Genomic DNA, 22,833 nt, shown 5'->3' on the forward strand with positions numbered 1-22,833 from the left:
TAACAAAACACTTTAAAGACAGACACCCAGATCAAATGAAAGGGTTCAAGCAGGTAAGTTTCATTTTAATTTGTAATATTTAGATCTTGTGTTTCCTATACATTGATTTATTTGAGGTGCCCGCCACAATATCAAAACTGACCTCACAAATAGATTTTCCAAAAGGCTTTGACTTCGTTGAATAAACATGAGCACTGCACGTGTCAAAGTCTAAACCCGGTGCGGGTGTTTTTATATCTCTGTATTTCTGAAGGAAACCGACTGTCTTCAGAAAATTATGGATGTCATTTTCAGCCTTTAGCGGGGAAACCTCGATCTCTTCTGCTCTACAAGCGCCTCCTGCTGGCAGAGAATGAATTTGCATATATATGTCGCCACAAATAGAGTGCAAGTCTGCAAGTCATAACCGCTTCAGTTATGAATATTATTCAATATTTTAATTTGAATGTCTGACTGAAATGATGCTGTTATTAGAGTAGTTAATCATTAGCATAAGCGCGGCTAACACTAATATAATGAGCATTAGAATGAAGTTTCTTTATTAACTATTTAATGCACCTATAACTTTTATTAGAGTAAAAAAAAAACAGGAGGACATGATGATACAGTATTTACTATTTTTACACACCAGAGGCTTTTACATGAATTGAGAATCTAAAATATGCGTGTTGGATAATGTACAAATGGTTAACACGGTTTGTGTCATATCAGTCAGAAAAGCAGGGCTTCCTTTTTTTTTTTTTAGCTAACTTAGTTGTTATTCTTGGCTGAATAACTCTAGAAGGTTTTCAAAAGCCCTTTAAAATTAAATATGTACACAGTTTGGATTAAATGAACGTATAGTTAAATTTTTTAATTAGCATGTTTTTGTGTTTTGCTTTGGTACAGAAATTGGTACCGAGATCCGTGGATTTTCACTGGTATTGGTACCGAATACTAAAATTTTGGTACAGTGACAACACTAACGAGATACATATCTGAGGAAAAATGCATTGTTGGTCGGCGCCACCTAGTGTGCAGGCGTGAATTAGCAGAAGACGATCAATCGTTTCGCACTCGGTGTGAAAGCACCGTTCTTCGGCGATTCGCATCGCGCTCAGTGTGGAAAGGCCTTTAGTTGAACCTGTGCCCATTGTCTTCCTGGTCAGGCCTTCAGAGGGGCTTCCTGGACTCGGGTTATAAGATCCTGGGTGCCGTGGCTAAAGTCCAGGAGGCATTCCAGCCGCAGGAGCCGGACTTCCCTCCTCCACCTCCAGACCTGGAGCACCTGCAGGTCAGATTCACCGTAGACTCCCGCAGCTGCATGTATTTACTGCACCAGCACGGTTTTAATCACCAGTCCCGGTTCTCCTTCAGATAAGCGACAACGCCGCCCCTCCAAAACCTCCGCTGCCAGAGGGTGAAGTGCCTCCTCCCAGACCTCCACCGCCGGAGGAGAAGGACGAGGAGTTCCCCGAACAGCAGGCCGGAGAGATGGTCAGCGAGCCCATGATGGTGGCCGCGAGGCAGCTGCACGACGAGGCCCGCAAGTGGTCCAGTAAGGTGAGTCTGATGGGTTTGGGTTGGTTTGCGGCGCATGTATAGATATTAAACAAGGTTTCTTGCAGGGCAATGACATCATCGGAGCCGCCAAGCGCATGGCTCTGCTGATGGCCGAGATGTCTCGACTGGTCCGGGGCGCCAGCGGGAATAAGAGGGCGCTCATCCAGTGCGCCAAAGATATCGCTAAAGCCTCAGACGAGGTCACGCTCCTCGCCAAGGAGGTCGCCAAACAGTGCACAGACAAACGTATACGAACCAACTTACTGCAGGTGAGAAGAGCAAAGAGTCCATAATGGATGATGTGTTTCAGGGTTTGAGATTTATTTAATTATTTAATTATATTTTTTATGATTTTATTATTTTTATATTGTTTTATTTTTATTTGACTTTTTTTTGTTTTATTTTTTAGATGTTTTTATATTACATTTTTATTTTTATTTTCAGTAATTATCTTTTTATGTCTATTATTCAATATTTTAATTTGAATGTCTGACTGAAATGATGCTGTTATTAGAGTAGTTAATCATTAGCATAAGCGCGGCTAACACTAATATAATGAGCATTAGAATGAAGTTTCTTTATTAACTATTTAATGCACCTATAACTTTTATTAGAGTAAAAAAAAAACAGGAGGACATGATGATACAGTATTTACTATTTTTACACACCAGAGGCTTTTACATGAATTGAGAATCTAAAATATGCGTGTTGGATAATGTACAAATGGTTAACACGGTTTGTGTCATATCAGTCAGAAAAGCAGGGCTTCCTTTTTTTTTTTTTAGCTAACTTAGTTGTTATTCTTGGCTGAATAACTCTAGAAGGTTTTCAAAAGCCCTTTAAAATTAAATATGTACACAGTTTGGATTAAATGAACGTATAGTTAAATTTTTTAATTAGCATGTTTTTGTGTTTTGCTTTGGTACAGAAATTGGTACCGAGATCCGTGGATTTTCACTGGTATTGGTACCGAATACTAAAATTTTGGTACAGTGACAACACTAACGAGATACATATCTGAGGAAAAATGCATTGTTGGTCGGCGCCACCTAGTGTGCAGGCGTGAATTAGCAGAAGACGATCAATCGTTTCGCACTCGGTGTGAAAGCACCGTTCTTCGGCGATTCGCATCGCGCTCAGTGTGGAAAGGCCTTTAGTTGAACCTGTGCCCATTGTCTTCCTGGTCAGGCCTTCAGAGGGGCTTCCTGGACTCGGGTTATAAGATCCTGGGTGCCGTGGCTAAAGTCCAGGAGGCATTCCAGCCGCAGGAGCCGGACTTCCCTCCTCCACCTCCAGACCTGGAGCACCTGCAGGTCAGATTCACCGTAGACTCCCGCAGCTGCATGTATTTACTGCACCAGCACGGTTTTAATCACCAGTCCCGGTTCTCCTTCAGATAAGCGACAACGCCGCCCCTCCAAAACCTCCGCTGCCAGAGGGTGAAGTGCCTCCTCCCAGACCTCCACCGCCGGAGGAGAAGGACGAGGAGTTCCCCGAACAGCAGGCCGGAGAGATGGTCAGCGAGCCCATGATGGTGGCCGCGAGGCAGCTGCACGACGAGGCCCGCAAGTGGTCCAGTAAGGTGAGTCTGATGGGTTTGGGTTGGTTTGCGGCGCATGTATAGATATTAAACAAGGTTTCTTGCAGGGCAATGACATCATCGGAGCCGCCAAGCGCATGGCTCTGCTGATGGCCGAGATGTCTCGACTGGTCCGGGGCGCCAGCGGGAATAAGAGGGCGCTCATCCAGTGCGCCAAAGATATCGCTAAAGCCTCAGACGAGGTCACGCTCCTCGCCAAGGAGGTCGCCAAACAGTGCACAGACAAACGTATACGAACCAACTTACTGCAGGTGAGAAGAGCAAAGAGTCCATAATGGATGATGTGTTTCAGGGTTTGAGATTTATTTAATTATTTAATTATATTTTTTATGATTTTATTATTTTTATATTGTTTTATTTTTATTTGACTTTTTTTTGTTTTATTTTTTAGATGTTTTTATATTACATTTTTATTTTTATTTTCAGTAATTATCTTTTTATGTCAAACAGGTGCCAGCAGTACTTGATCAACAAAGGTTTTTTTATTTATTTTTTTTATCCAGAAAGCTACCAAAAATGCTCAAAAGCAAACCAAACTGAGACCAGATAGAAGATACTGGAATAAATTCCAGTTCAATTTGGTTGTTTCTTTTAGGACTGCATTATTTGGGGGGGGGGGGATTAACAGATTTTCTGATTAAAAATTGCGATTGCAGTTGCTGTATAAAATGCAATTTAAAAAAAAGAAACTCCAAGTTTTCTGTGCTTGAATGTAAGGCTGCACATTTTCGCACAAAATTTTGTTATTATATATATATGACTATATAATAGTGTTATTTTACACATGTAATGTTAAAATTAAGTTCAATTTGGGTGTTTCGTTTAGGACTTCATTATTTGGGGGGGGGGGGATTAACAGATTTTCTGATTAAAAATTGCGATTGCAGTTGCTGTATAAAATGCAATTTAAAAAAAAGAAACTCCAAGTTTTCTGTGCTTGAATGTAAGGCTGCACATTTTCGCACAAAATTTTGTTATTATATATATATGACTATATAATAGTGTTATTTTACACATGTAATGTTAAAATTAATATTAATAATAATATATTTTGTATTGTTGTTGTTATATATAAAAAAATATTATATATAAAAATACAAATATGAATCAAAAATAAATATTGTAATATTTCAGTTAAATAAAAAAATATATATAAAAAAATTGAAGAAAAATAAAAAAGTAGTAATAATATAAATGTCAACAGTACATCTGTAAAATTACAGCAGTAATATTTATGACTTTCTTAATTTTTTCATTTTCGAACATTAAACCATCTAGCATTTGGGGGAAAGTGACTCTTGTGAATCTATTCACCAAAAAGATTTGTTGAGTGTTTCTTTTTGTGCCATTTTTACTCCCCTTTCAACAAGATTCACATGTAGTTCATTCAGAATCAGACGCCTCGTTCAGTCTCTAAACACGGATTCGTTCAACAGGTCCAACCAATGATAGGCATGCATTCAAATGCATATCTGCTTGTATTTGTTTTGTGCTTTCTAGTGAACAAAAAATTCGATGCATGCATGGAAATGACTGAGCACGCTGATTTAACACCGCTACAATGGTTAAAATGGTCCTAAAATAGATTTGAATCAACTTTTTGGACAAGGGACAATGCAAAGAAAACTGGTTATTTTTCAACCTTTTGACTGTTTGTTTTTGTAAAATTGACTCAATTGTGAATACACCCATTTTGAGGGATATTTTCATGTGTTTGTGTCTTTCTGCAGGTGTGTGAGAGGATTCCCACCATCAGCACACAGCTGAAGATCCTCTCCACGGTGAAGGCCACCATGTTGGGACGCACCAACATCAGCGAGGAGGAATCGGAGCAGGTCAGATCTCGCCCTCCGCTCCTCTCCGAACCCTGTTTTTAGATTAAACCGGTCTAAATGTGTGCTGGTTCTCTCGCAGGCCACCGAGATGCTGGTCCATAACGCTCAGAACCTGATGCAGTCGGTGAAGGAGACGGTGAGAGAAGCCGAGGCCGCCTCCATCAAGATCCGCACTGACGCCGGGTTCACCCTGCGCTGGGTCCGCAAGACGCCCTGGTACCAGTGAGGGAGGAGCCAGCGCGGATATCCCAGCATGCACTGGGGGAAGCATTACAGTCCAGGTCTTATATGTCAAAGCAGACGTGTCGTCCACATCTGGACTAAACTATTCCAAATCAAAACCTTGTTCTTGAATGACCATGAGTTTAAAAGAAGGGACGTTAACTTGCTCGATTGCTTTTTTTCAAATGATTTATTTTGTTTTGATGGATCCCAGGTTGATATTTTTTGAGGGAAAGTTTAATTCTGGTATTTCAGGAAGGTCATAATTTCTTTTTTCTTTTCTTTTTTTACAGAAACAAAACAATCTGTGCATTTTGAAGCTGTTAATTTCTTAAGGTGTCATTTCTATATATATATGTATGTATGTATGTATGTATGTGTGTGTATATATATATATATATATATATATATATATATACACACACACACACACCAACAGCCTCGTTTTCACTCTTTGAATGTATTAATAAATGTCACATGCACAAACTAATATTATGTCTTCACAAACAAAAACACAAGCACAGATTTTGGATTATAAAATCCTCTGAATATGCCTTTTATTGTAAAGTGTTTATTGTGCATATAAATCAAACTTTCATTCAGGGACGACGCTGCAAACTCCAATACAAGTACTGAAATGAAGAGGGAATCAAACCTGTGACCTGGTGCTTCCTGTAATCTATGCCAAACCAGTCCGTTTGCATGATATAACCACACACACACACACACACTCACTCACTCACACACACACACACTCTCGCACACACACACACACACACAGACACACACACTCACTCACTCACTTACACACACACACACACAGACACACACACAAACACTCTCTCACACACACACAGACACACTCACACACAAACAAACACTCACACTCTCTCTCTCTCTCTCACACACAAAACACACACACACTCACTGCCGTCCTCATATTTCCACTAAGACTTCACTGTGCTCAATACACTACTACAGAAAGCACACTCAAGTATATTTATCTGAGTGAGAATCGGCTCTTTTCATATCTTTGCCTTTTCTATCGTTGAGGAGACCAGCAGTTTAATGTAAATAATGTGTTCATCTTTAAAGACAGCCTGTAAGACCTGATGTGCCTTGTCATAATAAAAGAACTAATTATCAACTGAATCATATGTGTGGGGCTTTATATGTTGATGAATATGCATTATATAATGCTTTAGAGGTCATGCAAATTAAATTGGCCTTCTAAATATAATAGATATTATTATATAATATATAATTACAATTAAATTGTTTTTAAATCTCCAGTTTATTTTTTTGAAGTGAATATTTACACTACATTTGAATAATTTTATAATTAAATTAAAAATCTGAGCTCATCCTCACAACTGGTTGTTAATTTTTTTCTGAACACATGCAACAAATCTAACTCTTGTAAGTCTAAAGATGCAGGATGGAGGAAAGAAGAATAATAAATATGCATATTAATTAAATCTAATTAAAATTGGTCTATTTTACCCATTTAATTATGCTTATTACATTGACACATTGATAGATTCTACACGTTTTCTTTAAATCTACTTTTTAATATTCCTTGCTCAAAAAAAAAACATAATTTAGCTTATTTTAACGTTTATTTTTGCTACTGTACCTTTTAAGACTACTACTGTAAATGTAAATAACCTCAGCCAACTCTCAGCATTCTTCGGTGAAGCAAAATTACTGACTTATACAGATATTGATATTAACAGAAAATATTTTGCAATGTTTTAGGCCAAAATAGAAAGCATCCGCACACCTGGACTTATTTTGATGCAGTATTAAAAAGTATCTCACTATAAACACTATACTGGGACACTATACTGACAAAAAGCACCGTCTTTTGGATGAGACGTCAAACCGAGGTCCTGACTCTCTGTGGTCATTAAAAATCCCAGGATGTCCTTTGAAAAAGAGTAGGGGTGGCCAAATTCGCCCATTGGCCTCTGACCATCATGGCCTCCTAACCATCCCCATATCTGCTGATTGGCTTCATCACTGTCTCCTCTCCACCTGTAAGCTGGTGTGTGGTGGGCGTTCTGGCGCACTATGGCTGCCGTCGCATCATCCAGGTGGATGCTGCACACTGGTGGTGGATGAGGAGATTCCCCCCTTCTATGTAAAGCACTTTGAGTGCCCAGAAAAGCGCTATATAAATGCAAGAAATTAATTATTATAAACACCAATATTAATGTATTGGTGAGTTGAGCAGCTATGCTATTTTGTTGGTATTTTTATGTAAAAGAAGGTAGAAGTGATTACACTGGCAGGCAAAATCACCTTTACTGAAAGTATTGTGCATTGGGATATTGCATGATTACCCTGGTATTAATGAATGCAATCTTCTAAACCAGGGGTGCCCAAACTCGGTCCTGGTGGGCCGGTGTCCTGCAGAGTTGAGCTCCAACCCCAATTAAACACATCTGAACCAGCTAATCAAGCTCTTATAGGCATACTAGAAACTTCCCAGCAGGCGTGTTAAGGCAAGTTGGAGCTAAACTCTGCAGGACACCGGCCCTCCAGGACCGAGCTTGGGCACCTCTGTTCTAAACGCATCAGCAGCAGCAAATAAAGCATGGTTAAAGGGCGGCAGCAGCAGTGTGAGATCTGATCTGAGATCAGCTCGTTTTCTGTCAGTCTGACCGCAGGAAGATGTCGGTGTGTGTGGCGCAGAACAAGAAGACACTGGTCAAACACACAGGCACGATGCGCATCTGTGATGTTCTGATCTCGTGATCACAGGTGCTGCACAGCCGATACGGTACCTAGCTGCCAACATTAAGCACACGGCAAACATGCATCATGCACTCGAATAGTCTATGATTCGATATGCAGAAATGATTCGAATGCATCGTAAACATACGCTGAGGAGTTTATCCAGACCTGTGCTCGTGCGTCATGTGTTTGATATCATAACGTCATATATATGCAACACAGTGTATACATGGTGTTTAGAGCGATGGTTACATGCGTGTGCATGCGAGAATATGACACACTTGTCGCACGCGTGCGTGATTATTGTGTTTTGGGGTTCGATCCTGTCGGATGCATGCAACGAACGCGCTACACATGCTATGATGGTAAGATTTCAGACCTTAAAAACACATATGGGTCTGTCAGCCAACCAGAATAATGAATCTGTCCATGAGCCCTACTTGCATGCATGTGAAATAACCAATCATCACCCATCTGGAGGCGATTTCGGCTTCCGGGTTGCAGGACATTGCATGTGGGAAGCGAATCGCACGCGCTCGCAGCGTGCAGCAGAATCTCTGTTACTACAGACAGCCAAAGTGTGTGAGATCTGATCATGCCGACAGTCAGGTGAGAACTCACTAATGCATTGGCTATATGTATTCCAGTGGCTGTCTCTGTGCTTGTCTGCTTCCGGTTTGGGATTGTGTGTCTTCATGATGCAACGTGCTTTTTTTTCCTCATTTGTGACATCTGCAGAAATTCTGTTTTCGTATTCAGCTTATATATATATATACTCTGACTCGTTTTTTTTTTTTTTTTGTAATTAGGATTCAAAAGATATGGCTATTATAATTACAATAAACATAATTTAATGATAGTAATTACATATATATGTATATGTATGCATGACTTTATGTGAATGAACACTTATTGTACACAATAATTAATTGCATTCATTTTTGAAAGCAGAAATTGTGCACTATTTATTAACAGGGCAGTTGGTAGATTTTAAAAATGACAACTGGAAGGACAACTTCTGTTACTCCTCCAAGCAGTTATTCTGGTGTTTGGTGACTCATGTGTTTGTCTTTATCAGATTGATTTAGACATGCATGTACACACACGCCACAGTAATGCACGCATTATATGCCAGAATGCATGTTGCATATGTTGTTTCCAGTTGCCTAATAAATTTCTGCTTGTGCATAGAATATTGCTCAATGGCAGCCCTGTGTGGCTTTAATGGTGAAGATTTTTGGTTTCAGATTGTTTGCAGTCCGGTCCTGTGCATAGTTTAGAGAGAGAGAGAGAGAGAGAGTGTGTGTGTGTGTGTGTGTGTGTGTGTGTGTGTGTGTGTAAAGAGTTTAGTCAGCACTATAGCATGTGCTCTGCGGTAAACACATTCCGGTTAAACCCATTAAACACACAATAGGTTCAAAGATTCATTTTCAATGTGCATGGATTTTTCACAATGTTAATTCAAATCCAGAAACAGTGTTTTTGTTGTTAACCTCTGATGCATGACATGTAGAGTTGACATGATACACAGCTGGTTTGATGTGTAAAATGGACATTTGTCAGGCTAATATTAGACTTGTGAGTCCATTCAGAGCCACGAAGAGTGAAGTTGACTAGAAAACCTTCCTGATGCTCAAACAGCAAATCATGGTGCTAGCAACACCAGGGTCATGGGTTTGATTCCCACGGAAAGAACTAATAAAATATAGCCTATACCTTGAATGCAATGTAAGTTGCTTTGGATAAATGCATCTGCCAAATGCATAAATATACTGTAAATGTGGAGCACAAGGGCTGGGGGGCTAGAAAGTGGTGCGGCGGTGGTTTAGAGCCAACAACCTTCTACAATGTCAATTTCACTGTATAGAAAACAGCAGGAATTCTGGTCTGTTTGGCTTCTCTCGTTCCAAGGGTTCAAGTCTCAAAGGAAGGGTCACGGAGACCCGATCATGTGACCTCCACCTGTTACGGTCACAGAGTGGATAGTAAAGGAATAGTTCACTCAGGAATCTGCTCAACTCTTGTGTCATTCCTAATGCTTGACATTACAAAAGTTGAAATGCAAAAAATAAAATGCAGTGTTAAACTATATAATGCTATATAAAAACATGTTGCATGCACTGATGAGTTGGGTGGCAGTTTTTGCCCGTGGCAAATTTGTGCACTTCTATGCTTAAAAAAATTAATTAATTAAATAAATAAATAATAATGCATACAGATTTGGAACAAGGGGGAGTCAATTCTAGAATTTTCATTTATAGGCTGTGCACGTTTCATATGCAAAGGTAATTCAAAGTGCTTTGCTCAAATTTTATTAGAAATATCAGTGCATTATTGTTGTAAGGTGATTTATTCATATCTGTGTCTTGTGTTTGCAGTCAGAATGCTCTGTTCGGGATGGGGAATCCGCTGCTGGACATCTCTGCCGTGGTGGATAAGGATTTTCTTGATAAGTGAGTGTTGTGTGTAACTGCAGTGGGTTTAAAGGTCATATGTGCGGCGTGTTCCTTTGACTGCAGTTAAAACGGCACGCTTGAGTGATCACACATCCTAAAGTGATTATTCATAACTAACTAACTGATTGTTGTGTGCACAGGTATGGCTTGAAGCCCAATGATCAGATTCTGGCAGAGGAGAAACATAAAGCTCTGTGAGTGCCGTCATCACGCATTACAGTCACTGCTATAATCTTCAGCAAAATATTAATGAATATAATACTACTGGTCAAAAGTTTGGAATGATTAATAATACGTTTTGAATAATTAATAATAATCACCAAGCCTGCATTTATTTAATCAAAAATACAGTAAAATTGTGAAATATTATTTCAATTTAAAATAGCTGTTTTCTATGTGAATATCTGTTAAACTGTAATTTATTTCTGTGATGCGCAGCTGTATTTTCAGCATCATTACTCCAGTCTTCAGTGTCACATGATCTTCAGAAATCAGTATAATATGCAACTTTTGTGTATCATGAATATTTAATATAATTGCTTAGCATTAGTAGTATAATATTATAAAGTCTAGAGAGTTTCATCTCATCAGGATCTCATATATTCTGATGTTTGTGTGTGTGTGTGTTCTCACTGCAGGTTTGATGAGATTGTGAAGAAGAGTAAAGTCGAATATCATGCCGGTGGATCCACACAGAACTCTGTCAAAATCGCTCAGGTACGTCTGGAACCCACACACTTGTTATTCTGCACCATACATGACCCTGGAGCACAAAACCAGTCATAAGGGTCAGTTTTTCAAACAAAATATCTTCATGGAACATGATCTTTACTTAATATCCTAATGATTTTTGGCATAAAAGAAAAATCTATAATTTTGACCCATACAATGTATTGTTGGCTATTGCTACAAATATCCCCCAGCGACTCAACACTGCTTTTGTGCTCCAGGGTCACATACAAAATGTCTATTAGGGAATTATGGTAAGGCTGTTTTAGATCATTAATTTAAACCAGCTATATAATGTATGTTTGACATCATCTGTCCCTCAGTGGATGATCCAGGAGCCGCATAAGGTGGCCACGTTCTTCGGCTGTATAGGCACGGATCACTTCGGTGAGAGACTGAAGCAGAAAGCGGCTGAAGCTCATGTTGATGCTCATTATTATGAACAGAGTCAAGAACCGACAGGAACCTGTGCAGCCTGCAAGAAGAGTAAAGTCGAATATCATGCCGGTGGATCCACACAGAACTCTGTCAAAATCGCTCAGGTACGTCTGGAACCCACACACTTGTTATTCTGCACCATACATGACCCTGGAGCACAAAACCAGTCATAAGGGTCAGTTTTTCAAACAAAATATCTTCATGGAACATGATCTTTACTTAATATCCTAATGATTTTTGGCATAAAAGAAAAATCTATAATTTTGACCCATACAATGTATTGTTGGCTATTGCTACAAATATCCCCCAGCGACTTAACACTGCTTTTGTGCTCCAGGGTCACATACAAAATGTCTATTAGGGAATTATGGTAAGGCTGTTTTAGATCATTAATTTAAACCAGCTATATAATGTATGTTTGACATCATCTGTCCCTCAGTGGATGATCCAGGAGCCGCATAAGGTGGCCACGTTCTTCGGCTGTATAGGCACGGATCACTTCGGCGAGAGACTGAAGCAGAAAGCGGCTGAAGCTCATGTTGACGCTCATTATTATGAACAGAGTCAAGAACCGACAGGAACCTGTGCAGCCTGCATTACTGGAGACAACAGGTCAGATATAAAACAGCCTTTTCTGCTCATCGAGGCTGTGTTTATTTGATCAAAAATACTGTAAAAATGTGAAATAGTATTATAATTTCAAATATCTGTTTTCTATGTGAATATATTTTAAAATGTAATTTATTTCTGTGATGCGCAGCTGTATTTTCAGCATCATTACTCCAGTCTTCAGTGTCACATGATCTTCAGAAATCAGTATAATATGCTGATTTGCTGCTCAAGAAACATTTCTGATTATTATCAATGTTGAAAACAGTCGTGCTGCACAATATTTTTGTGGAAACTGTGATACATTTTATTTTTCAGGATGAATAGAAAGTTCAGAATGGCTTTTATTTGAAATAGAAATGTTTTTTAACATTATAAATGTCTTTCCTGCCACTTTTGATTATTTTAATGCATCCTTGCTGAATAAAATTAAGTTATTAAAAATAAAAAAGGAATAAATCTTACCTCAATTTGGAACGGCAGAGTATAGGATTAATTTTATTTTATATCGCAATTCATACTAAACATGAAATAAGACATCAAACCATTATAATGTACCTAATACACTGTTTTATCCAGGGAATAGGCACGGATCACTTCGGCGAGAGACTGAAGCAGAAAGCGGCTGAAGCTCATGTTGACGCTCATTATTATGAACAGAGTCAAGAACCGACAGGAACCTGTGCAGCCTGCATTACTGGAGACAACAGGTCAGATATAAAACAGCCTTTTCTGCTCATCGAGGCTGTGTTTATTTGATCAAAAATACTGTAAAAATGTGAAATAGTATTATAATTTCAAATATCTGTTTTCTGTGTGAATATATATTAAAATGTAATTTATTCCTGTGACGTAAAGCTGTATTTTCAGCATCATTACTCCAGTCTTCAGTGTCACATGATCTTCAGAAATCAGTATAATATGCTGATTTGCTGCTCAAGAAACATTTCTGATTATTATCAATGTTGAAAACAGTCGTGCTGCACAATATTTTTGTGGAAACTGTGATACATTTTATTTTTCAGGATGAATAGAAAGTTCAGAATGGCTTTTATTTGAAATAGAAATGTTTTTTAACATTATAAATGTCTTTCCTGCCACTTTTGATTATTTTAATGCATCCTTGCTGAATAAAATTAAGTTATTAAAAATAAAAAAGGAATAAATCTTACCTCAATTTGGAACGGCAGAGTATAGGATTAATTTTATTTTATATCGCAATTCATACTAAACATGAAATAAGACATCAAACCATTATAATGTACCTAATACACTGTTTTATCCAGGGGTTCACTAATATAATCATTGCATTTTATAGCAGATAATTAAAAACATGTCTGATTTGGTAAAATGATTTTGCTGAAATGAAGCATTGTAACAATGTAACTAACTATGGTAACTGCTTAATACTCCTTTAATATTTCCTTAACTAAGGTGGACTGGTCCAATTAAAAAAACAAAAAATTAATTAGTAAATTATGGCTGATTCCAATAAAATCACCAATATAGTTGCTTCTTTATTGATTGCATGTAGGAAGTGTAAAACGTCTATGGTTTATCAGTGCACTAATGCAGTTTTCCTACAGCGTTCAAACTTTGATTTTTATACTGTTTATGACAATCCAGTCCGTTCTGATTGAAAACGTGAATTTGATCAAAAATACTGTAAAAATGTGAAATAGTATTATAATTTCAAATATCTGTTTTCTGTGTGAATATATATTAAAATGTAATTTATTCCTGTGACGTAAAGCTGTATTTTCAGCATCATTACTCCAGTCTTCAGTGTCACATGATCTTCAGAAATCAGTATAATATGCTGATTTGCTGCTCAAGAAACATTTCTGATTATTATCAATGTTGAAAACAGTCGTGCTGCACAATATTTTTGTGGAAACTGTGATACATTTTATTTTTCAGGATGAATAGAAAGTTCAAAACAGCTTTTTGTTTGTTTGAAATAGAAATGTTTTTTAACATTATAAATGTCTTTCCTGTCACTTTTGATTATTTTAATGCATCCTTGCTGAATAAAATTTATTTATATAGGATTCATTTTATTTTATATCGCAATTCATACTAAACATGAAATAAGACATCAAACCATTATAATGTACCTAATACACTGTTTTATCCAGGGGTTCACTAATATAATCATTGCATTTTATAGCAGATAATTAAAAACATGTCTGATTTGGTAAAATGATTTTGCTGAAATGAAGCATTGTAACAATGTAACTAACTATGGTAACTGCTTAATACTCCTTTAATATTTCCTTAACTAAGGTGGACTGGTCCAATTAAAAAAACAAAAAATTAATTAGTAAATTATGGCTGATTCCAATAACATCACCAATATAGTTGCATCTTTATTTATTGCATGTAGGAAGTGTAAAACGTCTATGGTTTATCAGTGCACTAATGCAGTTTTCCTACAGCGTTCAAACTTTGATTTTTATACTGTTTATGACAATCCAGTCCGTTCTGATTGAAAACTTGATTTTTTTTCAGGCCCTCACTCACATGGACTGAGCCTCATCAGGAGCATTGTTTGATTATTATCGTGTGTTTGCAGGTCTCTGGTTGCAAACCTGGCAGCAGCAAACTGCTATAATAAAGAGAAACATCTGGATGTTGATAGGAACTGGAGTCTGGTGGAGAAAGCGAGAGTTTACTACATTGCAGTAAGTGCTTCACATTGGGCATCACGTGCTCATATGGGAGAATAGAGAGATTTATCAGCAGCTGTAACTTATGCAGGAAACTACTGAAGTCACTCTCAATCCTGATCTCTGTCCTGCAGGGCTTTTTCCTGACCGTGTCTCCAGAGTCCATCTTCAAAGTGGCCAAACACACGTCTGACAACAACAAGATCTTCGGTCTGAACCTCTCAGCTCCCTTCATCAGCCAGTTCTTCAAAGAGCCGCTGATGAAGGTCATGCCGTATGTTGACATCATCTTCGGGAACGAGACGGTGAGTCTTCAGATCAGGGTGGATGGAATGGATCAGCACAGTGTCTACAGATAAAAGCTCTCATAAAGTCTTAAATGTCATGTGTGGAGGCCATTTTATTTCATTTCACAATATATTAGGTTGGAGAAACCAGAGATTTCTGATCGTATCAGTTGGCGTGATTAGATTAGAAAGAACATGTAGGTCTTTATTTGCTATTTACCAGAAACAAACAGGATTTACAGCCAATCAGAGTAGAGTGTTATTGGATTGCTTTCCCTTTGCATGTATCTTCTCATCGGCGGTGATGATTGCATGCTAACCGATGATGTTTGTTTTATAGGAAGCTGCTACATTTGCAAAGGAACAGGGCTTTGAGGTGAGTGAAAAATACTGTAATGCCTTTTTGCACACTGAACACAAAAGAAGAAATGATCATTTTTGGATGGACTGCTCCTATAACACTCTCTCAGTACCATCTCAACAATTTCCAATGCGGAATCTTTCCATCTCATTTGTTTTTGTTCTGAAATTCCAGAAACACAACCTGCGTGCCTCTGCATTCGTTTACATGTCTTTCCTGTTAAAACGGGCATTTATCAGGATTGCGACGACCACATATATACACGCCGATGATTTTGTGTTAAAGTAGTTTTTCTTCCATCTGTTTTTATGCTACATTGCAAGAACATTTCTATATTTAATCTATTATATCCTTTTAAGTAAGTGCATTTATATGTCTCAAAAATAATACAAGTAAAATTAAAGTAACAGGATTATATAATAGGTCATGTCTTTCAGGTCAATATTGTTACTTTGAAATACCAAATTGTATCTTAAGCGCACAATCTTTAAATATGTATAAGTTGTATCTGATGTGGGAATTTTGTTTCCTCTTTCCACTTCTGGAACAGGACCGTTCAACTGACCACTTTAATAAAAAGATTTTAATTGTTCCAAAGTTGTACATCTCTTTTTTTTAATATTTTTTTTTATTGTGTGTCAGTGCTATTTTAGTACCAACATAATTTTTAAGTTATTTTATTTTATTTTCCATTTTCATTTTAGTTAAAACTTGAGTAATTTTGCTGTGGTTTTGTCGTTATTTATTTGTTTTTAAATATATCTACAGTGTATAGTTTAAAAAAAATTGTATTTAGTTATTTTAGTACATTAAGTTAAACTCAATTTAAAAAATGTAAATGTTGCTTTGGCAACTAACTGTAACAAAATAAGTAACATTAAGTAATGTTTTTTTCTTTTATTTCAAGTAATATTTTTTCCCCCTGGTTTTAGTTAACTAGTAATCCTTGTGCGTGTGTGTGTGTGTGTATCCTCATAATTTGATAGGAAGAAGCTCTAACACCTGGAAAAAGCTTTCTGTTAGCATTCCCTCTTACACATTTCATTTGCATAAAATCAAACTAAACCAAAATGTACTTAAAACTTTAACACTCTTCGCTGGCTGCTCAGCCAGTGCCATTGTCTACATCACAAAATGCAAACAGAAATAGTCTCATCTAATATTTGTAAATGTTTTCAGTTGGCGTGTTTAAGTATCTGTGCTCTCGTCCGCTGGTGTGTTTTGAGCTCTTCTCTGCTCCAGCAGGTGTGTGTCCAGCTCTCTCAGCTGCTTCAGGAAGCCCCAGTTTGGGATGATGCGGCGCCGGCGTTTGACGTGGTCGATTGCGTCTACAACAGTCATGTTCTCGTAGATCATCAAGAAGGCCAGGAAGAGTGTGGCGGAGCGACTGCGGCCCATCACGCAGTGAATTAGAAGCTTATCTGGAGAAATAAACACCAAGATGGCACAAGCTCACCCAGCAGTGCCAGTAACTAGAAGTCAAGAGTTTCGGACACATGTTAAAAGAAGCGATGAAAACTCAGAATAACACAGATGTAGGACTGGGAATGATGTTGTGATTGGAAGAAAGTGGCACAAATGAAAACTTCTTTATTGTCAAGATTCCAGCTCTGCTCAGTCTTGGACTTTCATCAACCGATTTCATCCAACCAAATTAAACACTACTGAAGGAGGAACAAGTGTAAGGAGCACTTCATGTTGCTTCTCCTTCAATATATATTCCATCTCATTCATTTAAATGATTTTGCATTTAACATTTTAGCTTTGTAAAGAAATTCATTCAAGCAGAAGACTTTAGATCAGTGGTTCTCAACCTTTTTGACTCCAAGGTCCTCCATTGTCCACAACAAAAAATGTATTTTCCCCAAATTAACTCTTTATGCCAAACTAAATAGCTAATATATGTATAAATATTAGTAAATGTAAAAACGGATCCCATTCTTTAAACAACTGAATTTGCATGACTTTCCCAGTCCGTGATTTACTGGATAAGGGTTTTAAAAAATATTTTTACTCACAATTTCTACTTGCATATTCAGTCAACTATGCATATTCTTTTCCAGGTCTAGAAATCGCACTTTGAAAATGAGGCTTTCTCAAATATCCAGGTTTTCCAAGACTTTTCCAAGAATCCTTATCCTTTAAAAAAAATTAAAAATCAGTGGGGTGAATTAAAGTAAGAAATATCTTGATTCTTTGGTTGTTTCAGCATATTTGAAGACTCGTTAAAATCTTTTTAATGCCCCTTGGAAGTTTGCTGAGGGCCCCAATAGGCTCCTGGCCCCTGGTTGAGAACCACTGCTTTAGTGAATAATAAATGTTGTATTTCAGCTCACTCTGGGGGTTTCTGAGGGTCTGGTGGATGTGTTCTGCAGCAGAATAGAAGTACTGGCTGAGGTTGAACGTGGGAACGTCCTCCGCCGTGATCCCGAGGTAATGCACGTCCATGTCTCTGTAGTATTCAGCGCCGGTATCCACACTGTTCCACTCGCCCTCCGCAGCATTCAGGACGTGCGTGATGCCCATCGTCTTCAGCTTGTATCGGTCCTTTGCTATCTCTCTTCACAGAAACAAAACAGCTTAGACTAGTCCATGTTCAGCCCAAGTCTCCTGTTCTAAGAACGATGACTATAAAATCGTTCTAACACTATTTCACATTTTTGCATCACTTTAGAACTGACTGATGTATTTTGGCCAGAAACTATGCCAGTTTAAAGCATCTTGATGGATTTGTTTCTTACAAATACGCAGCTTTTGTCTTCTCCAGATGTTAACTGATGGACTGGAGTGCTGTGGATTATTGTGATGTTTTTATCAGCTGTTTGGACTCTCATTCTGACGGCAACCATTGCTGAGACACTGATGCAATGCTACATTTCTCCAAATCTCATCTACTTATTGGATGGCCTGAAAGTGAGTGCATTTTCAGTTTTTAATTTTTGATTAAACTATTCCTTTAAGAAATTGTAAATAAATCATAGAATTGCAGTTTACAATATGATGTAGGACAAACAAGCAGCTCTGGCTCTGACTTTTGAGATGGTTTCAGGAAAATAATCAGTAGACTTACTGTATAGCTGCAGGGCAAATTTTGTATTTAGTATTTAGTATGCATCCTTTTCATGTATCCTACATTATTAGCATCCAAACTGATATTAAGGTTAGTCAAACAAAACAACTCACTCATTTCCTATGTAGACGTTGGGCCAGACCTCATTGACGTGTGTGTAGGCGACGCTGCCGTGCATGAGGTGTTTCTCCAGCTCGTAGCCGTTTGGTGTCACATATTCCTCTTTCTCTTCAGAAACCTCAGACTTCACTCCAAACTTCCTTCTTGAAGTCATCTTCAACCACGCATTCGATTAAAATTCGAGAGTAAAAATTAGATCCAAAAGCAGAAGCTCAGATGAAAACCAGGCCGAACACAGAACTACGTCTTATTTTACGTGTAAATCAATAGCTGGATGTTATTTGATCATCCTGAGGAGTCCCAGTGTCGCTTCTGACTTCAATATCTGTCTCTTTCTCTGTATTTATGTGTTCAGGTTGGGTTGAGAGGTGCTGAGCTGAGTCGACTGCTTTGGTCTGACGATGGGCCCGGAGGTGGGTGTTAAATCCTGGGTTATTTTTAGAGATCCGTTCCCTCTTTCTCTCACTAGAGAGAGCTGAACCCCCAAAACAGACATTCACACATTTCCCTGCACATTTCTACACATACAAAACTGAACACCACAGTACACAAGTGAACCCAAATGAATGCTGAGAACTGTGATCAAGCATCATGATTTAGGATTATTGTCCTTAAGGTTTGAGCCAGAGCTGTTTGTTTGTTCTACATCATATTGTAAATGGCAATTCTATGATTTGTTTACAATTTCTTAAAGGAATAGTTTGCAGAAAAATAAAGATTAGCAGAAAATTTAGCCACCCTCAGGCCATCCAAGATGTAGATGTGTTTATTTCTTCATCAGGTTTGGAGAAATGTAGCACTGCATCACTGTCTCAGCAATGGATGCGCTGCAGTGAATGGGTGCCGTCAGAATGAGAGTCCAAACAGCTGATAAAAACATCACAATAATCCTCACCACTCCAGTCCATCAGTTAACATCTGGAGAAGACAAAAGCTGCATGCATTTTAACTTTAAACTGCTGCTTCCACCTAAAATACGAGTCCATAATCCATAATATTGCTTTCTCCAGTGGGAAACCGTTTACAAACCAAAACAGTTCTAAACAAATATGTTTGTGGATTTCGATGAGAGAGGCGTTATCACTTGTTAATCGACGTTAATGTATGGACTGGAGTGGTGTGGATTACTTGTGGATTATCGTGATGTTTTTATCAGCTGTTTGGACTCTCATTCTGACGGCACCCATTCACTGCAGAGCATCCATTGCTGAGCAAGTGATGTAACAAGATCACTCCTCTGGCACAATGAACCAAGACCTTCCCCCCTCCTGAAAAACAAAGAAAACTACCATCACACATGCAGGTTTAACCTATTTCAAACCCATCACATAGACGTCTACAGAACATCAAACGCATTCAAGTAAAACAGGATATTCAACATTAGGAATTCATATTTCATTACTTCTTGAGACTAAATTGACCTACTTTTTAGTTAATAAAAGTATACTTTTAAGAATACTTTGTGTTACAGTAGTAAACTTTAAGCAAACAACTAGTTTACAACTACATTTTTCATTTGTACTGCAATACTACAAGTGAACTTATACTGATAGTTTGCTAGTTAAATTCTTTTTTAGTTTATGAAAGTACACTTTGAAGAATACTCTTAGTAAACTACTAGTTACTTGCAAGTTTTCCTTTTCTGTTTTATTTACTCTAAGCTATTCCACCCCAAAGCTGACTTGATCATGCAAGTTTATAATACTTTTTATAAAAGTATTTAATAGGCTACTCAATGAAAACTACAAGCCGAGTAGAATGCTTAGTACTTTTAAGTAGATCTCGATCAAAAGACTGATACTTTTCTGTAAGTATATATCAAGTATACTTATTGTACTTATTTATACTTATTTTATAAATTCGTTGGACTCTAAGAATTTTGATTTTATGATATTTTACATTTTAATCTAGAAATTATAGAAATGTATTTTATTATATTTTAAATATTAATTTTAAATATATTATATTTTTGTGAAATTCTCTGAACTTTGTCATGATTAAATATATTTTAATATATTAAATATATTTTGTTATATTTTAATACATGTATGTATTTTAATAATTGAAATATAATCATATAGTTTTTTAATGACTCTGTTTACTTTAAGGCACATTCTTGGTCTTATTGTGTACGATCTTCATAATCTTTATAAGTGAAATAACTTTCTCCGCCTCTGAAATGACTTTTATTTTGGACTGACATCTTGAATCCTTCTCATTTTTAACCCCTTCCCTCCTGTTTGTTGTTCTGAAAGCACTACAGTGTTAAACTGTGAATCTGTTACGTCATTGTGACTCTGAACATTACGCAGGAATAGAAGATATTTGGACAACAACAAAATACAAGGCCTTAAAAAAAGAGCTCATTTTAATTGAGAAATTAAATCCTGTATCAAATCATGCAATTCCATTATATATGTAAGGCAGATTCTAAATCCTGCATTTCTGCCGGGGATTTTTGCCAACTGTTCATGTCAGTGCTTCTGTTACTGTCTAATGTAGTGTATTTGTGATGAGTGAACAAGGTCAAGCGTGAGGGGTCAAGCGATTAGTCAACAGAAGAGACAGATGGCTGCACGTGAGTGTCCTGCGTAATACTTGTTTATAGATCTGCTGTTGGAATTATTACTTGCTGCTAGGAAGGAATATTTCGTTTTCTGCCTATCTGCCAGTCCATGTGTGGTACGGAAGCAGCTTTCACACAGGAGTCCGCTACTGATCCGTGGCTATTTACCACAAACACAACATTTATCCATTATTTTGATTTCAAATCCAAACATTGTCACTGAAAATGCTTTTTCAGATTTAAAAAATGGGAAGGAATCACTTTAACAAAGATGTAAAACAGGGCAGCATTAAAACACTGCAAAAAAGATTTTTTTTTCTTGTTATAAATATCTAAACATTCTTAAATCAAGATACATTTACTTGAGAAGCATTATGACATAAGATTTTAAGTTTTGATGTATCAAAATAAAGTGAGTTTCTGCTTAAAATGAAAGAGAAAAAAAACATATCTTCAAGTGGGGCAAGAAAAAATATTATTGTTTTCCCTTTGAATAAAGATGATTTTTCTTACTCCCCTGACAGTTATTTTCTTCTTGAGCAAAATAAAAAAATACTATTTTCTTGATTTCTTGATTTAAGAATGTTTACTGGAAATATCCTGAATAAGAAAATCATTTTTTATTAAGTTTTCTGTCTTTCTCCTTTGTTTTTTGAAGTATTTGACACTTCAATTCTCATAAAATCAGGAAGAAATAAAGTAACAGGAGGTTTACATTTCTTCCATTTACGTGTGTGAATATTTATGCACCAAATTTACAATTGACAAAAACTGGGGATTCTAAATATTTTTTTTAAAACGTTGTTCTAAAACTAAGTTATGAATATTATTCATTCTCACTGAAAACCAAATAAAATCATCCAAAATTGAGGTAAATCTTGAAAGAAAGAAAAAGTGTAGAAGCTATTCTCACTCAGAAATTGCTAGTAAAATTTACAATTAATTACAAAGAAATGAAACGTGAGAATTTGAAGTAGAAAGACTGAAACGGTATTTTCTTGTAAAAACATACTCCAATAGTCTGTTTTATTTACAACTTTGAAAAATTACTTTTTACAGTGTAGAAAACACGAGGATCTGCCTCAAATTGAAATCTCTACTTTAAAAATTCCCGGTAACACTTTCCAGTAAGGTTCCATTAGTTAATGTATTACCTAACATGAACAAACAATGAACAATACATTTATTACAGTATGTATTCATCTTTGTTCATGTTAATGAAAATACATTGTTCATGTTAATTCACAACTTTTGATTTTAATAATGCATTAGTAAATGTTGAAATTAACATGAACTAAGATTAAAACAAATGCTGTGGAAGTATTCATGCTTAGTTCATATTAACTAAAGTAGTTAAGATTCAAATAAGGATATTTAATGTAGCGACAACAAGGCAGATTCGAGATTAGATTAGAAGAGCCACACACTCGGGGTAACATTCACAACAATACTAGAATACAAGAGACAGGAACTTATAGGGCAGATAACGATGGGCAGACAGGTGAGCACACTGAGGATAATTAACTAATGATTGAACGGGCTAAACCAACAAAAGGGGAAGAAACCACAATAAACAGTCCACAGGGGCGT

The 22,833-nt window shown here is 37.1% G+C and overlaps 3 protein-coding genes across 3 annotated transcripts in view; 2 read left to right on the forward strand and 1 right to left on the reverse strand.

Annotated features, from left to right (window-relative positions):
- LOC107597760 (vinculin-like) overlaps nt 1-5,319 on the forward strand; it is a 35,300-nt gene extending 29,981 nt beyond the window's left edge. The window contains 8 exon segments of the mRNA XM_016288940.1: nt 1,149-1,273; nt 1,357-1,542; nt 1,608-1,811; nt 2,700-2,855; nt 2,939-3,124; nt 3,190-3,393; nt 4,873-4,977; nt 5,057-5,319. Of these exon segments, the coding sequence (XP_016144426.1) occupies nt 1,149-1,273; nt 1,357-1,542; nt 1,608-1,811; nt 2,700-2,855; nt 2,939-3,124; nt 3,190-3,393; nt 4,873-4,977; nt 5,057-5,203 (1,313 nt within the window). The 3' untranslated portion in view covers nt 5,204-5,319.
- A 3,028-nt stretch (nt 5,320-8,347) lies between these two features.
- LOC107597736 (adenosine kinase-like) lies at nt 8,348-16,074 on the forward strand. Its single transcript, XM_016288910.1, has 9 exons — nt 8,348-8,547; nt 10,317-10,391; nt 10,535-10,588; nt 11,033-11,111; nt 11,447-11,495; nt 12,757-12,880; nt 14,746-14,854; nt 14,974-15,144; nt 15,467-16,074. Exons 1-9 carry the CDS (start codon nt 8,534-8,536, stop codon nt 15,773-15,775), a joined length of 984 nt encoding a protein of 327 aa, XP_016144396.1. The 5' UTR covers nt 8,348-8,533; the 3' UTR covers nt 15,776-16,074.
- Nucleotides 16,075-16,674: 600 nt separating this feature from the next.
- Nucleotides 16,675-19,056, reverse strand: LOC107597737 (dual specificity phosphatase DUPD1-like). The gene is made up of 3 exons (XM_016288911.1): nt 18,671-19,056; nt 17,824-18,047; nt 16,675-16,908 (listed from the first exon to the last, which is right to left on the reverse strand). Exons 1-3 carry the CDS (start codon nt 18,829-18,831, stop codon nt 16,676-16,678), a joined length of 618 nt encoding a protein of 205 aa, XP_016144397.1. The 5' UTR covers nt 18,832-19,056; the 3' UTR covers nt 16,675.
- Between the last annotated feature and the right edge of the window lie 3,777 nt (nt 19,057-22,833).

This window comes from Sinocyclocheilus grahami, unplaced genomic scaffold (assembly GCF_001515645.1).
Source record: "Sinocyclocheilus grahami isolate Dianchi unplaced genomic scaffold, SAMN03320097.WGS_v1.1 scaffold236.1, whole genome shotgun sequence".
NCBI classification, from domain to species: Eukaryota; Metazoa; Chordata; class Actinopteri; order Cypriniformes; family Cyprinidae; genus Sinocyclocheilus; species Sinocyclocheilus grahami.

Bases quoted from the DNA above. Each gene is read 5' to 3' on its own strand.
- LOC107597736 (XM_016288910.1), top strand. The intron at 11,496-12,756 runs GCACGGATCACT...TCCAGGGAATAG, and splicing joins CACGTTCTTCGGCTGTATAG to GCACGGATCACTTCGGCGAG. The intron at 15,145-15,466 runs GTGAGTCTTCAG...TTTGTTTTATAG, and splicing joins TCATCTTCGGGAACGAGACG to GAAGCTGCTACATTTGCAAA.
- LOC107597737 (XM_016288911.1), bottom strand. From the start codon at position 18,831: ATGACTTCAAGAAGGAAGTTTGGAGTGAAGTCTGAGGTTTCTGAAGAG. The intron at 18,048-18,670 runs GTGAGTTGTTTT...GTTTCTGTGAAG, and splicing joins AACGTCTACATAGGAAATGA to AGAGATAGCAAAGGACCGAT. The intron at 16,909-17,823 runs GTGAGCTGAAAT...TTATTTCTCCAG, and splicing joins GACCCTCAGAAACCCCCAGA to ATAAGCTTCTAATTCACTGC.